At 37.0% G+C, this 14,955-nt stretch overlaps 1 protein-coding gene across 16 annotated transcripts in view; it reads left to right on the forward strand.

Annotated features, from left to right (window-relative positions):
* The window catches only part of SCAR (wiskott-Aldrich syndrome protein family member 3 SCAR), a 39,009-nt gene extending 26,424 nt beyond the window's left edge, over nucleotides 1-12,585 (forward strand). For 4 of the 16 annotated variants that reach the window (XM_027376969.2, XM_070138327.1, XM_070138328.1 and 1 more), the window contains 5 exons: nucleotides 4,676-4,844; nucleotides 5,191-5,384; nucleotides 5,502-5,783; nucleotides 6,457-6,559; nucleotides 8,036-12,585. In XM_027376969.2, the coding sequence (XP_027232770.1) occupies nucleotides 4,676-4,844; nucleotides 5,191-5,384; nucleotides 5,502-5,783; nucleotides 6,457-6,559; nucleotides 8,036-8,205 (918 nt within the window). In that variant the 3' untranslated portion in view covers nucleotides 8,206-12,585. Of the gene's footprint in view, nucleotides 1-1,669; nucleotides 1,772-4,675; nucleotides 4,845-5,190; nucleotides 5,385-5,501; nucleotides 5,784-6,456; nucleotides 6,560-8,035 lie in introns of all 16 variants that reach the window. The other 12 variants (XM_027376937.2, XM_027376958.2, XM_027376946.2 and 9 more) reach the window with 7 other exon arrangements.
* The last annotated feature ends 2,370 nt before the right edge of the window (nucleotides 12,586-14,955 follow it).

Raw genomic sequence — 14,955 nt, forward strand, 5'->3', positions numbered from 1 at the left:
TCAGCAAATGGATGAATTGAGTATATAGATTTGGGATAGGTGAGTGAGGGAGAGAGTGAGGGAGAGAGTTAGGGAGAGAGGGGGAAGGAGAGAGGGAGAGAGGGGGAGAAGGAGAAGAGGGGGGGAGGGGGAGAAGGAGAGAGGGGGGGAGGGGGAGAGGGAGAGAGGGAGATAGATAATATTATTGAAATAATGATGAAAATAATAAGATGATGAATAGCATCTTTTCAAAAATTAAAGAAAAGGGTAAGCAGGTGAGGCAGGTGGGATAAATAGTTGAATCTGGTCACTAAGCACTTCGGGAGCCATCTAGGGGCAAACACAGTTGACAAACTAAAATTACAGGGGACATGGCATACAATTTTGCTGTATGGGCCAGTGGGTTAACCCCTTCAGTGATAGGTATGTCGATAGCCATCATGATATCACGGCCTGGTGTATATATGCATCCTGACTTGCCATGGGTCGGCTGGCATTACTCAACTTGGGTCTAGTCTCAGAGTCTAGACTTTACGTAATATTACATCACAAAAAATTCAGGCCCTTTCATGATAGGGTTAGATGTGTTATTAAGTATGCATTAATCTATTTGGGTGTGTGTATGAGTGTGCAAGTTTCAATGGCAAGGGAATGAAGGTGCAATTTGAGTGCATGTTAGAGTGAGAGTGTGAGTGTAAGTATGAGTGAGTATGAGTGTGAGTGAGTGTGAGTGAGTATGAGTGTGAGTGAGTATGAGTGTGAGTGAGTATGAGTGTGAGTGAGTATGAGTGTGAGTGAGTATGAGTATGAGTGAGTATGAGTATGAGTATGAGTATGAGTGTGAATGAGTATGAGTAAGGGTGAGGGTGAGGGTGAGGGTGAGGGTGTGGGTGAGGGTGTGGGTGTGGGTGTGGGTGTGGGTGTGGGTGTGGGTGTGTGCGGGTGTGTGTAAGTGTGTTTGTGTCTGCATGTGTATCCGTAATTTTGTGTGTTTATTTGTTGCTTTAGTATCTCTGAAATTATTCGATATCTGCTTGTGTGTGTCAGTGTGCATATTTGTGTGTGTATCTGTGTATATATTTAAATAACACAAACTTATATGTATAATATGTAACACTAATATACAGTATATGATGTATAGGAATAAATATCTTTGAATAATCTAGGGCAGTGTAAAAAAGTATTGAATGGAAGTGGTAAGCTATACTGAGTAAATTCAAACTCTGAAAAACGTGTACAGCCTAGTCCTTAACCAGTAGAGTGAGAGGCGCATATCAAACTGGGGGCATTGGGCTAATTATTTTTTTCTCCATCAGATGAAGTACTTACAGTGAAAAGAAATATGTTAAGAGAGATTGATCTTTTGGGACAATTGTGCACCACAGGATGGGATGAAAAAGTGCAATTGCTCACTCCACGGGTTAAGATTTTAGAATTTCTTTAGAAGATTTGTGAGCTTGGATTTCTTTCGTGGAAAGTCAAATGTGTAGAATGCTGTGCTCGAGAGTCCTCACATTTTAGCAAAATTTTATGTCAAAAAAAGAATGTGGTGCTGTTTGTGGATTGAGCAGCTCCATGTTGAATGCACTTTCACTTTGCAGATCTTAATAAGGTATTCAGTGATACTTTGTCCTTGATTTCAAGTAGTGTCTCCTCTTGTGATTCTAATTAAAGTGTCTTTTTTAATCAGAATATGTATGACCAGTCATTAGGAATGAGCACAGCAGATGGACGACCACTGCGACCAAATAGTATAGAGCTTCGTGGTCATTATGTGAATGCACAAACTGGGGTATGTTTCACAATTGCAATCAGTGCACTTGTAGTCTGTAATCATATGTCATGAATCTTTTAAGTGAAAAGCAAGTTCCTGCTAGATGTGATTTGCATGTATGTCCTGTTATGGACTGTATATGGAAAAATAATCCTTTTTTATTATAAGTCTAACCAAGGTAAGATAGACAGAGGAATGTGCTAATCCAAGTTTACAGTCATGCATGTCCTGTTAAGAACTGTTTTCATGCACGAGTCCAGTTGCACCCCATGATATTTAGAAGTTGGTTATTAATGGACAACACACTGCATGGTTCACTGAAACTACCCTTCTGTGATGGGGACATTTATATTAAAAGCAGAATTATGTAAAGACTTGCAGCTCATTTGGATTAGATATGAAGCTTTAGGGTTCTTTGCATGATTTGATAGGGTGGATAATGATGGTTCTTATAGCTTGAATCATACTGAACTCCAAGTGAGCACCAAGAAAATAGATTGCAGTTTTGTTTACAGAAAATGTATACTTAAATACCTATATGCATGCAATTTGTTGGTAATGTGCATCTTATCTATCTACTTGGCTCTGATTACTAATGCCGAATGTTGTACAATTTGTTGTTTTCTGTATTCTTTTTCTCAAGTTTGCTTCTTGTTTTTATGATATGTGCTATCTGCATATGACACACTAAATATTTTGCATGAATTTTATTTTGTTACTTGTTCACTGGCAAATGAACTTCTCATATTGCCACCTGAGACTGCTGTAATTTTGACAAGACCAAGGGATATCCCCTTGATGCTGGATGGAAATGTCTGTATTACCATGACATGATTAAAAGGTATCTGATGCTAAGAGGTTGATTTTGAAAGTTTTGATTATATGTGTATGTGACAATTTGATTTTCTTTGCATTATAAGGTTTATCCCCTTCCCCCAAAAAAGTTTTGTTAAATTAGATTCATTATTTCTGTAAATTTCTTCATTCAAATGATAAATCTGGCCAATCAAAGAAATTCATTAATGTTTATGAACATTGTGCCTTTCCCCTGTTACCCATGTTGAGGGATCAATGTCCACAGACATGTAGACAATTGTGTGGGAATACACACGATTAGTGGATAATCCTGTTTGATATTATTGATTTTTTTTGTACTTGTATAGCTACAGGGAAAACTATCATTAAGAAGGGTGTTGAAACATTCTGTAGCAAACAGAACCTTACGTTATGGAAGGGTTGGGTTTCAAATTTGTATTGTTCTGATTCATGTCTCAATTAGTTGTTCTGGAATTAATATGGATTTACTGAGATGATTATTTTATTCCCGTAAGGGATGGAATGTGCCTTGCAATATTCAGATAACCCAAACATACCCAAAAATAGTTGGAAAATCAGGGATACCAATAGTTTGGTAGTGTTAACAACTATATTTAGAAAAGTATCATGGCGTGTTTTAGAATGTTTAGCATGATATCCTAACAATATTTTTCTCTGTAGCTGTACATTAAATATGTTGATTTATTTTAAGCATAATTGTGCATGTAAATTTTGGATATCGGGTATTATAAAGCAATTTTGTTTAGTCTTATCATTTTAGTTTATGCGATTATTGCTTGAAACATTTTTTCACGTGAATACTGTGAGAATCATTGTGCTTATCAAAAAGAAAGAAAGTTGAAAATAGAATTAAATAACAATCATAAAAGCTAGGTGATCACAAAAACCTACTTGCACCAGTATTCACCTGAACACGTCCCATACTTACCAACAACACCACCTCTGCCTCTATCTCTGCCTATGCCTCACCTACTACTACTCCTTCCACTCCTACTCCTATGCCTACACCACCTACTCCTTCTACTTCAACTCTTACTGCTACTGCTACTTCTACTCATATGCCTATACTTATAAGTACTATTATTCCTATTCCTCCTCCTATTTCTACCCCTACCCGTACACCTACTTATACATCTATACCTACTTAACCTTACACTTACACCTACTTAACCTTACACCTACTATATCTACACTTACACCTACACCTATACCTTTACCTTTACCTACACCTATCATTTGTATTGTACAGCTGCACACTTGCGATTCCCTTTCATACATCTATGCCTGGAATCTTAGTTGCACAGCACTGTGATTTGCACACACACTCTTATGCACAGTTTTCCAAATTGGCCACTTAAAAGTTCTCAGTTATTGTAGTGACTGCGCAAACTTACTATGATGGTTTAAAACAGATTTACCCAATAGTTTTTTAGTTCAGTCCTGTAGAAAGATGAAGTTTTGAGCTTCTTGTATGCACTTAAGGGGAAAATATAATTTTGTGGTCTGTCTGTGCAATTATTTGATTGTAAATTGTTTTTTTACAATGGAAAATTTTGATAATTTTTATTTTTTGCAATCTGCACCTATATCTGAGAGCAACAGTTGGTATATTTCAAGACTTATCTGAGGATGCTTCCTATTAAAGCATTTCTGTATAAAAAAAAAAAGATTGTAGATCATTTACCAAGTGCATAGTTGAATAAAAAGTAAAATAATTCATGCGATAAAAAGATTTTAGTCTAGTTCAAATACCTGCCTACATGAATACCAGCAGTCACAACAATATCAACTTATGTATCTACACATCCACATCAACACACCAAAATCCACACACCAGAATCCTTACACCAATACCCACACAAATTCTTACATTCACAAATGCAAATGCGCAAATGTACACCCATGTCTGTATGCCTCCCCCTCCCCTGTCTCACACACTCCCCCCCCTCCTTTGTTTATACGGGCATACTTACAGGCAGTATATGCATACTTTGGTTTCTATAATTCTCTTAGATTTCCGCCGCTTCATGTGTGTGTGAGCAACGTATTAGATGAGGCATTTTGCAACTTATTTCTCTCTCGAAGCAGGAGGTTGTGTACGGGACAAACTCCCACCCCCACGCCTATTCCCCGACCCAGGAGATGGCTCAGACTGTCCCAGCTTCAGATCACTCTGGATACCCACCTCCCTACCAGGATCAGTATTCAGGGTACCCACCACCTCCCTATACACCAGATGGCGCTGGATCACAGGGTTAGGATCTCTCTTCATTCAAGTTGACTTACAACTCTTGACAGACTTGTTTCTGAAAACAGCTGTCAAATATAGGTTAAAAAAAGATTTTTGCAAATGTGATTTCAGATTTTTTTGTTCTATTTCCTAGAGAACAACTGTTTTATGTTAATAATCTGATTAATTTTTCTAATGGCATAAATTTTATACCAAATCCTGCTCTTTTATGTGTTAAATTGTTTGTCTAAACTTCATATTTAAAATACCTTTTAAGTTTGTAGATGATTTTTGTAGACAAAATCGTAGAAGTGATTTACTTGCTTGAATGTGATTGTAGAGTTCAAGGAGAGGGAAATGGTCTTTTCAGGCAGTACACCTAGTCGAAGTTCATCGCAGCGACCACCTTCAAACAGGCCCCTGCAGCCACCACCTGCACCCCCAAGTGGCAACAATACGCCTACACCACCAGGAGGTTCCCATAGTGGCACCCCAACTCGCTTACGTGGGCCCTCACAAGGCAGAGAGTGTCTACCTCCTCCTCCACCTCCACCAGGGCCACAGGTATTAGGGATCACATGTTTTTTGTTCTTCCTTCCTGACATGAAAATTGCCTAATTTTCATACTACATACTTACTACATTGATTTAACTTAAAAATGCAATCATTTTCTATCTTTAGCAGCAGGTGTCTCATCCTGGTCTGTCTAGAGGGCCATCCATGTCACCAGGACCTGGGCGACACGTTCAGCCCCATGAGCATGACCTCCCACCTCCGCCACCTACTCCAGACAAGGCTGGTGATGCTGAGCCTCCACCTCCTTCTCCTCCACCTCCTCCTCCAATACCTGCTATCCAGGAAGGCGGACCTCCACCACCACCTCCACCTCCTCCACCTGTTCCAAATGGAAATGCTCCAGGAGCACCTCTTCCACCTCCAATGCCTAATGGTGTTATAAAACAAGTAAGTGATTTTAAGTCTATAAGCTCTCTGAACTCTTGACTGTTAATATGAATCATGCAAAAGAGATGGAGATAGTGATATAGAGATACAGATTATATAAAGGTATAGAAGTAGAGATGAAGATAGAAGTAAAGATGAAGATGGAAGTAGAGGTGGAGATGGAAATAGAAGTAGAGATGGAGATGGAAATACAAGTAGAGATGGAGATGGAAATACAAGTAGAGATGGAGATGGAAATACAAGTAGAGATGGAGATGGAAATACAAGTAGAGATGGAGATGGAAATACAAGTAGAGATGGAGATGGAAATACAAGTAGAGATGGAGATGGAAATACAAGTAGAGATGGAGATGGAAATACAAGTAGAGATGGAGATGGAAATACAAGTAGAGATGAAGATGGAAATATAAGTAGAGATAGACATGGAGAGAGAGAGGGATAGTTGAATATAGATGGATATGTGTATAGATATGTGTATACAGATGTATGGATGTATACAAATATATAGATATAAATGTACAGTATATTTACACATGTCTGTACTCTGTAGATTTTAAATTTTAGACATCTGAGGTGTATATTTGAAGTTTTTGCTGTGGCAGATATCAGTTGCATGTTGAATAACGAGAAATCTTCATACATTTTGTGTAATGCAAATGATTTTACTTTCCAGCAACCACAGACTGTCTTAGCTAAACCTAAGAAAGTGGAGAAGAAAGTGTTACCTCCAGTTGAAACGGATGGTCGAAGTGATCTACTTAAGGCAATTAGAGAAGGTTAGTATATGAGAAAAATCTTCCTAGGTTATTGAAGTCAAAATGTATATTTGATAATTTAATTATTGGTACTTAACAAATATTGCATATACTCTTCTAGAGGTATTGTTACCTGGGATTGAAGTTGAAGTTGTGTGTAGTATCACTAAGGTTTTGATGGCCTCTTATGATAGATCTATAGTCCTTGTGCTTATGTCTTGTCCTGTTTTCATGATTACGAGGTTGGGAATTATAATTTGTAAAGTCCCTTTTTTTTAGGGAAAATTATCAAATTCTTTTACTGAATTTTTCAGCACCAAATGAGTATGTAGCTGTCTTTTGTTTTATGCTACCATAACTTTTTGTTAAGTAAAATGACTTTTGGCAAATAGTAGAATTAAATCAGCCTGATGCCGCTGGGGATGGTATGCAAGTACATGCCCTGTGCACTGTGGGTAAAGTTTATTAATTGTCTTTACACATAGATGGTTTCACAAGTCACTCAAAAGCCAATTACTAGAATTAGCTACAAAATCTGTTTATCCATTGCCTTGATTTTAAGAAATATTTTCTTTTATATCATATTGCTGTTAGTAATGTCAGTAACATTATAATGATTATAGTGTCTAAAATTATAGTTATAGCATTGACATTGATATCAGTAAAAAAAATAAATAAAGAGGAGAAAAAAGAGAAATGTGAAATCAGGTAAGATCACAAAGTCTATTAATTGACTCCTTTGTGGCTAAGCACGTATGGAACCATCTATATGTAGAGACACTATAAAATGGTACTACAGTGAACACTACATTTGCCCAGTGGTATTGGGTTCAAACAATAAGCAAACATTAGATTATTAAGTTTTGAGGCATCCAAAAAAGCAAATAGCAAGAGACTTGTAAACCTGAAGTGCTAAGAATAAAATGGTAGAAAAAAACAACAAAAACAAAACACATGGCACATCTTCATAGTAACAGGGCATTAGAAGGTTCAATTTCCTCTGAATGTGAATGGTAAATTACTACCGTGTTGATACTATGATAGAAAAACCCACTATGTACAGTGTGGACAGCAATATTGATAAACAAAATATATTGTTAGTAGCATTATGCACATGTTAAGGATGAAGATGATCACAGTTTACATTTTAAATTTTGTAATATGGTCAACCTAAAAGCCAGAGGAGATGTTTACTAAGTTCACTGAACAGTAACCACCAACAGATATTGCTCAGATCTAGCTTACTGCCTTTGTAGATCCCTCTCCTATGTCTTCCTTTCTCCTTTTGACTTCTCTTTGGTTGTTTTCAGTAATTTTACCTCATTTTCCTCCCTCTTTCTAATCATATTATCTCCTGTATACTGTGCATTATGTCTTAGGAGATCTTCTTGCTTGTTCTTTGAAATGTAAATTCAGAATATGTTATTCATGATTGCTTATTGGATTATTTTTATTCCTTTTTTTGGCTCAGTGATAATGTTTTACGTCTCATTTCAGGCATCAAGTTACGGAAGGTTGATGATGTCAAGACGAAGCCAAAGGAAGATCCGGACAGCGTGGACGTCGCCTCAATCCTCCAGAGAAGATTTGCCTTTGAGGTCAGCGACAGTGAATCATCTTCGGACAGTGAGTCGGACAGCGACGAATGGGACGAGACAAGCGCATAGTTCTGTGACAGGTCACTATCATCTCATAATCATTTATCTTACGGCTATTGCCACTTATCTGTCACAGTGGAATTGCAAATTGAAAATGTCTTTAGTCAAAAGTGAGGAAAGGCTTGTAAGTGTATTGGAGCAACAGTGAGACTCCCCTCGTGTCACGCAGCTCTGGGTCGTGAGCCCGTGAAAGCGTTGCTGAAGATGGGAATTTAGCTCAGATATGTGATGTGATGTGAGGCTTCTCCTTCTTTAAGGCCATATGCAAGTGATCTGTTCAGTACATATATAGTTATTTTCATATTTCAAATATCATTATATACTATACTTATTTAAGTCATTATTATGTACTGAACTGTTGATACTTACTGAGACATAAATACACAAAGGCTGTATTTTATGCTTTGAAGTTGAGAGGAGTTTGTCATCTGAATAGCTGGTAGCACAGACACTAAGAAACATTCAGATGGAATAATTATCACTTCTGTTGTTCTTAATAGCAGTTGAAACTACGTCAGGATATGAAATCTAACTCGCATGCATCACACCACTTTTCCCAATTGGCTAAAACTTTACATTTTTCCCCTTTTTTTTAAGAGAAACAAATTTGTTGCCTAAAGTTAGTGTAATTATGATTAGCAAATACAAAATGATAAGTTGCTGTAAACTTCCAACACTACTGGAAAATATTCAGGAAGTCACAGTATATTGTGAATGTTTTTCTTTTACTTGTTTTTGTTATCTTTCCTTTTTTAATAGAAGCTTGTAATATATTTCCATTTTATGTCAAGGCTTTATTCATGTGATACACTACCAGCCCATTTTCTGTCACTGCTATTGTGCTTTGTTGTGTAAATTTTCTGAGTTATATTAAGTTTAATTCCAAAGATGAAAACATTATTACTATATATATGTACATATATATTCATATTTTCATGGTAACTGCCACTTGTATTGGATATTTGGCCATCTACATTAAAAATAAGTTAGTTCATTGTATCCCATGTAATGAGAAAAGTAGCTGTTTTATAACTGTATGAGAATTATGAATACTCATGATTAGGGTGCTTGGAGAAAGGAACACATTGGCCAAAGCAATAATGGGGTGCATCAGCTGTCCTTTTGTTCAACAGACTTTTGTTATGGGCTGAGATTCATCAAAAGGTCTTTTAGGTTACATTTCGGTTGCTTGTCAGTGTTGGGAAGTGACGCACAATTTTATAGATAGTTTAGGGTTCTTCTATGTTTTTGATTTATGCTTATTATATTTTTTTGTTATTATTATTTATAATTTACAACAGATTTGCTGTTGTAGAACTTTTCCGATATGTACCTTTCAATACGCACATATTTATCTTCTCAGGTTTATGATTATAATTGATTTTGAGTTAAAAATGAGTGATAATATAGCCATATGTATGGATTTAACTGGATAAAAAGTTTTTATGATGGTATCAAATCATAATTCTCCAAGATTATTTGAACAGATTCCTTCATTAAGCATATATGAAGTTGTAAGCTACCCACAAACAAGGTTACTCAGAACTCTCTTACCTTGATTTTATCAGAATAGGTAGATGAGACAGCCTTTACTCACAAATATATGTAATGCAAGTAATTCAGCCTCTAGATTGTCATTCTTTATGTATAAAGATGCTTTGATTTATACACGTCATTTAATATCTTACCTTTCTTGAAGTTGGGGAGTCAGTGGAATGGACATTAAATTGGGGGTGTGTGTTGTTCGGTGTATAATATCTCTGTGGATGAAATAACAAAAAGTAACAAAAAGCTTAGTTAATATTTTTGACAATTTCCTTCAAGGATGCACAATGAAATTGCATTTTTTTATTATCATTATCTTTAAAGAGGGATTTTCCATTGAATATTCTTTCACTTCTGTGCTTTGGTTAGAATTGCCAACTGCAGTTTCCTCCATTCAGCCTTCAGGATTACTTGTCTGTGCTGATAGTTCTGGTCAATATTGTGAGTGTTGATGGTAGCAAAGCTTTTGATATGAATGATGAGAGTTACCTATGTTGAAATGAAGCCACTGAGATCTTTGTATGCCTTTTATGTAGCAATACTAGTAGGCTTTTTTAGGATGGAGGATGACATTGAAATTACTAAGCAAAAAAAAAAAAAAAACTGCAAAGGAAATGTTTTTTTTCCTGAATTCTTCTAAGCATAAGGTATAGTAGACTAGTCATTTTGTACTCAAGTGTAATGGCCAAAATATGGTTTGCAGAAAGTCAACTGAACTGAACTTCAGTAATCTGTGATTGTTGCAATGAAGGTTGATGTTCTGATGGGAAGTTTGTTGCTAACCATTTTTGTTTTATTGCAAAATGTATTCACTTGAGTCTCATGAACAATATTATTTGCAATATATACACCCAGTGAATTTATGCTTTGGGGCTTTTAAACCGTTGAAGAGGTTTAAACTTAACAAATATATAACATATTAGGAAGGTTATAGTGTTTTTATTTTTTATTTTTTTTTAAACAGGCACAGCTAAAAGTTTCCCTGAGTAGAAGTAATATTGAATTTGTGTTATAGATATTTAATCTCCTCTGAACTATATTTATCATTCTTTTCCTGATGAAATTTAAATGTACACTATCCATTTCTATTTCATCGTGGCATTTCAAACATCTTGAAATAGGTGAGTTATGCCATAGACAGCATGATTGATACATAGAATGGTCTGTATTTCATGAATGTATATGCAAACTTATATATTCTTAATAAGGGATTTTGTATATTGATTTCTTTGAAGGATGGTCTTCATTCAATGTTCAAATGTTAATTTGGTTAGGAATCTTTATTTGTTATACTGCAGTTTGTGAAGTAGTGTAATTCTCCTTCTGACTGCTGGGACTGATATCTCCGTGATTATATCATTGTACTTTTTTTTTTTCTTCTTTTTTCGATTATTTTTAGGTACACAAAGAGTGACTATACTTTGAGAAGTAAATAAAGATGCTGAGTGGGTAGTCTTTGTGGTGCACATCCCATGAGCTGTAGAAGTTGCATGTGTTCCTTATTGTATCTGTACATAGCTTTTGCTCAGACAGTAGATGGTACAAGTCGACACTAATCACTGTTCACAACATCTGCTGCAATGGTCACAAGGATAATTGGTGAAATCGCATCTGTATGGGATCAACACATTATGATGTAAGTCAATAGAAGTAGTGGAAATAAGCATTATATTCATATTTTCAAAGGTTGAATGTAAAAAGCTTATTTTGGGTGAAAAACGGTTATCGTGTAGGAAAGTGAGCTCTTCGACCGGAGGAAAGGTTTCGTTTGTTATTAAATTGGTCTTATTACTGGCTAAAGATTGCCAAGCTATATGGATAAAACAAATATGCACTTGTGGAATGAATATTACTTGTCAAATTTATCAAAGTCACATTTTCAGTTTTATGAACATAGATAAAAATGATTCATCACTTTGTTGTGAATATTTACTGGGTCTGCATGAATTGTAATATGAAAATGGTGATATATCTGTGTAAGTGTTGCTGGTCCATTCTTGTATTTCCCTTTTGAGGACATTTTATATATCGGAAAATAAAACTATCTGTCTAGTGAAAGCTTAGCTACTGAAATAATTTTGATCAAGGCTGATGTGAAAATGTATAATGTAATGTATAATTTTTGTCACATGTTCTTATAGAAAAAGTGTATTGGAATAAGGCCCAGGTTTTCTTTCATATCCTTATTATGGCAACCGATTCAAATCCTAAATATCTTCATTACGCATGTGGTGCTATCATAGGGTCAAACAGTTGATAAAGATGCAGGCTTATAAATTTAATTTTGTGGCTTCAAAATGTGGCACCACATTGAGCTTGTTCATGTAGGTTGTGCAACTGAGTATCAAACTTTAGGTGTCTTTCATAATTGGTCTTGTTTGAAGTTATATTTGTACATGGGTTTGAACCTAAATTTTACAGCATGAACAAGTTTCTCTTTTTTTCTGGCAGATTTAGCCCTACCAGTTTGATGTTAACCCATTCCATGCCTTACTTAATGAATTAAGTACTACTCGACACATGGTCTCACACTCCAGCTGTATGAAACAAATTTCCTGTGTACTAAAATAGATGCTCTTGTCTCTCTTTATACACAACCTGTATGGAACTAGTATTTTCAAAGCTAGGTTTCTTTCCGGCTCTCCTTTTCAGCTTTCAGTATCTTTCCATTGTATATTTCATTTATCCTCTGTTATTCATGTGAAGTAGATTACAAGTTAGGTTTGGCATCTTATGACCTTTCTTATCAAATGCTCTAGTATCCTTCCCTCCACAATGCTCCACATCATGCTTCAAGGCGCAGATGTATGTAAGAGGTTTTCTTCTTAATAAAATTGTGATGATTCTGCTACTTAATTTTCCTTGCTTTCTGGAAATTAAGATAAGGAGGAAACAGTTTCAGAACATAATAGTGTGGGCAGTGTATATGGTCTGCTGTTTGCGTCATTTTAGAAAATTGTTAAGTTATGGAGAAAACTGGAGAGATGAAGTGGCGAAAGTTTCAATAGTGAAACTATACACAAAAATCAGTTGCATTTACCACTTCCGGTGGAATAAATATATTCCTTACTGAAATGTTGTGATAGATGCCATTCATAATTTTGAGTAGGTTTTCTCATTTAGTTGGTAAATATCCCTACAAGAGCTTGAGTAATCATCGTTCTGGTTTTCTGTAACGTAGTTCAGCTAGTTCAGCCAAAATATTGGATCTATGATACTACTAGTACATTTTAAAAATAATTGTGGTTTTGAATACTAAGGCCAGTTGCATTGACCCAACGAAAAAAGCGAATACTAAGGCCAGTTGCACTGACCCAATGAAAATAGCAAACCAAAAAGTCTCCGTGAAAGAGGGTTTGAGTTCTGGTCACGTTTCGAGGTCGAGGAGGACAACCAGACTAGGTGTCTTGTCTCCTACTGTCTAACACCAATCTAGTAACATGCCCGTTGTTGTTGGGGTGCGGAGGGGATCCCAGTGTAGGAAGATTATCTCTACCTTGGACCTCAGTTCTCGCCTCGGCAAAGTTTGCAAGGTCTTTTCTTCTGCTCCTTTCCTTTTCCTTCCTTTCTTCATCCCCTCCTGTACTCATCCTAAAATGTGAGAGCCGTGCCGGAAGACGAGAGCCTGGCTTTGTGTCAGCCCTGAACGGCCTCCGTACTCCGTTTGTTTTTCGCTCTTTACTCTATTCATTAACGTACAAACTTACAGCGCTTTGCAATCTTTAACAGGTAACATATTTTGTCTTCATCGTTAACTCCTTTTAACCATTCGCCACACATTTGTTTTTGACCATTAATCATTCTGGGAATCCACAAATATCGCCTTATGAATCGAAAAACTTTATTCGACCCCAAGCCTCACCATATCGCATCATTTTGAGTACGCCGCTAACTTAAGATAGCGCGGCAGACAAAATCGGTAATTAGGTAAATAAACAACTACTTCCTAAGGTGTGAGAGCCGTGTTGAAAGGATGAAAGGCTGACTTTGTGCCAGTCACGAACGGCCTGGGGGAGCCCTTCGCACGGCATTCCTTTGTTCAGTTATCTAGCCCTTACCCCTCAAGTGGATCCTGAAGGGTTGACTATCTTTTCCCAACATGCTCAAGGCTAACCATGGCCAGTAATGTAGACTTTACACCCTTATTAAGGACATTGAGGCTTGCCCCCTTATCATATAGCCCCACAGATTTAAATTCTCTCGATCTCCCGACTCCAGGCTCTTTGACCACGACTTTGAACACCGCTACTAGTGTCCCCTCTCCATTGTTTATTATCACAGTCCAGTTCAAATCGTCCACCCAAGTCGTTACTCAACCTTCAGAAAGCATTCCTCCTCTCCCACCATCCTCTACTTCATCTCCACCCCTACAACTTGCTTCATTTAATACCTCCTCCTTCCTTATTACAGCTCTGTAGCCTTGATGTCAACCTCCCCGCAGTGCTACTACACCTCTCTCAACACTGCCCCCTCTTACATACGCCCCCGTCCTTCTACTACACCCACTTCTACAAACCTTTTGAATACTCTGACTACCATACTATCTTGCAATGCCATATAACCGTTGAAAATAAAGAATTTTTCTCTTACATCACAATACTAGCATCATATTGCTATATGACCTTTGATATCTAGCGCATTTATTTGTTAAAATACTAAAATATACTATCTTACATCAACCTCTCCTTCCGCCCCTCAAATGTCTGTCCCCTCTTCTCCCCTTCATAAGAAATCCTTTGTTTCCCAGACCTCTCCAACCAACTTCCCCTCAGAAACTCTCGCAGACATTCAAAGCTATCTATTGATGATCAAAGATAACATGCTTAATCCATTCTCCATTGCTTCTGCACTCAAAGTAACTGCCGACATCCATCCATCCTTCTATTCATGTTCCTTTTACACTCCTTCCTTCCACTCCCTCCCAGTACATTCTACCCCCCCCCCGCTTCAGCAACATCACCCCCCCCCCTTCCTTCCCCATTATCCTTTCCGATTCCCCCTGGATACACAAGTGCCTCTTTGACCCGCCCCCCCTTCCCTGGATTCTCGCTCTCCTGACATTTTTCCTGTAACTGATCTATTCGCCCTTAAAACCTATTTCTCCTTTTGCTAATCCTTTATATTATCCTTGCAGAATCCTACACTTCTTCCTTTAATAACTTTGACTTATTCACCCTTGTTAATCCCTACCTTCCTGAACTGCTGTACGACCTC

Source organism: Penaeus vannamei, chromosome 24, assembly GCF_042767895.1.
Source record: "Penaeus vannamei isolate JL-2024 chromosome 24, ASM4276789v1, whole genome shotgun sequence".
NCBI classification, from domain to species: Eukaryota; Metazoa; Arthropoda; class Malacostraca; order Decapoda; family Penaeidae; genus Penaeus; species Penaeus vannamei.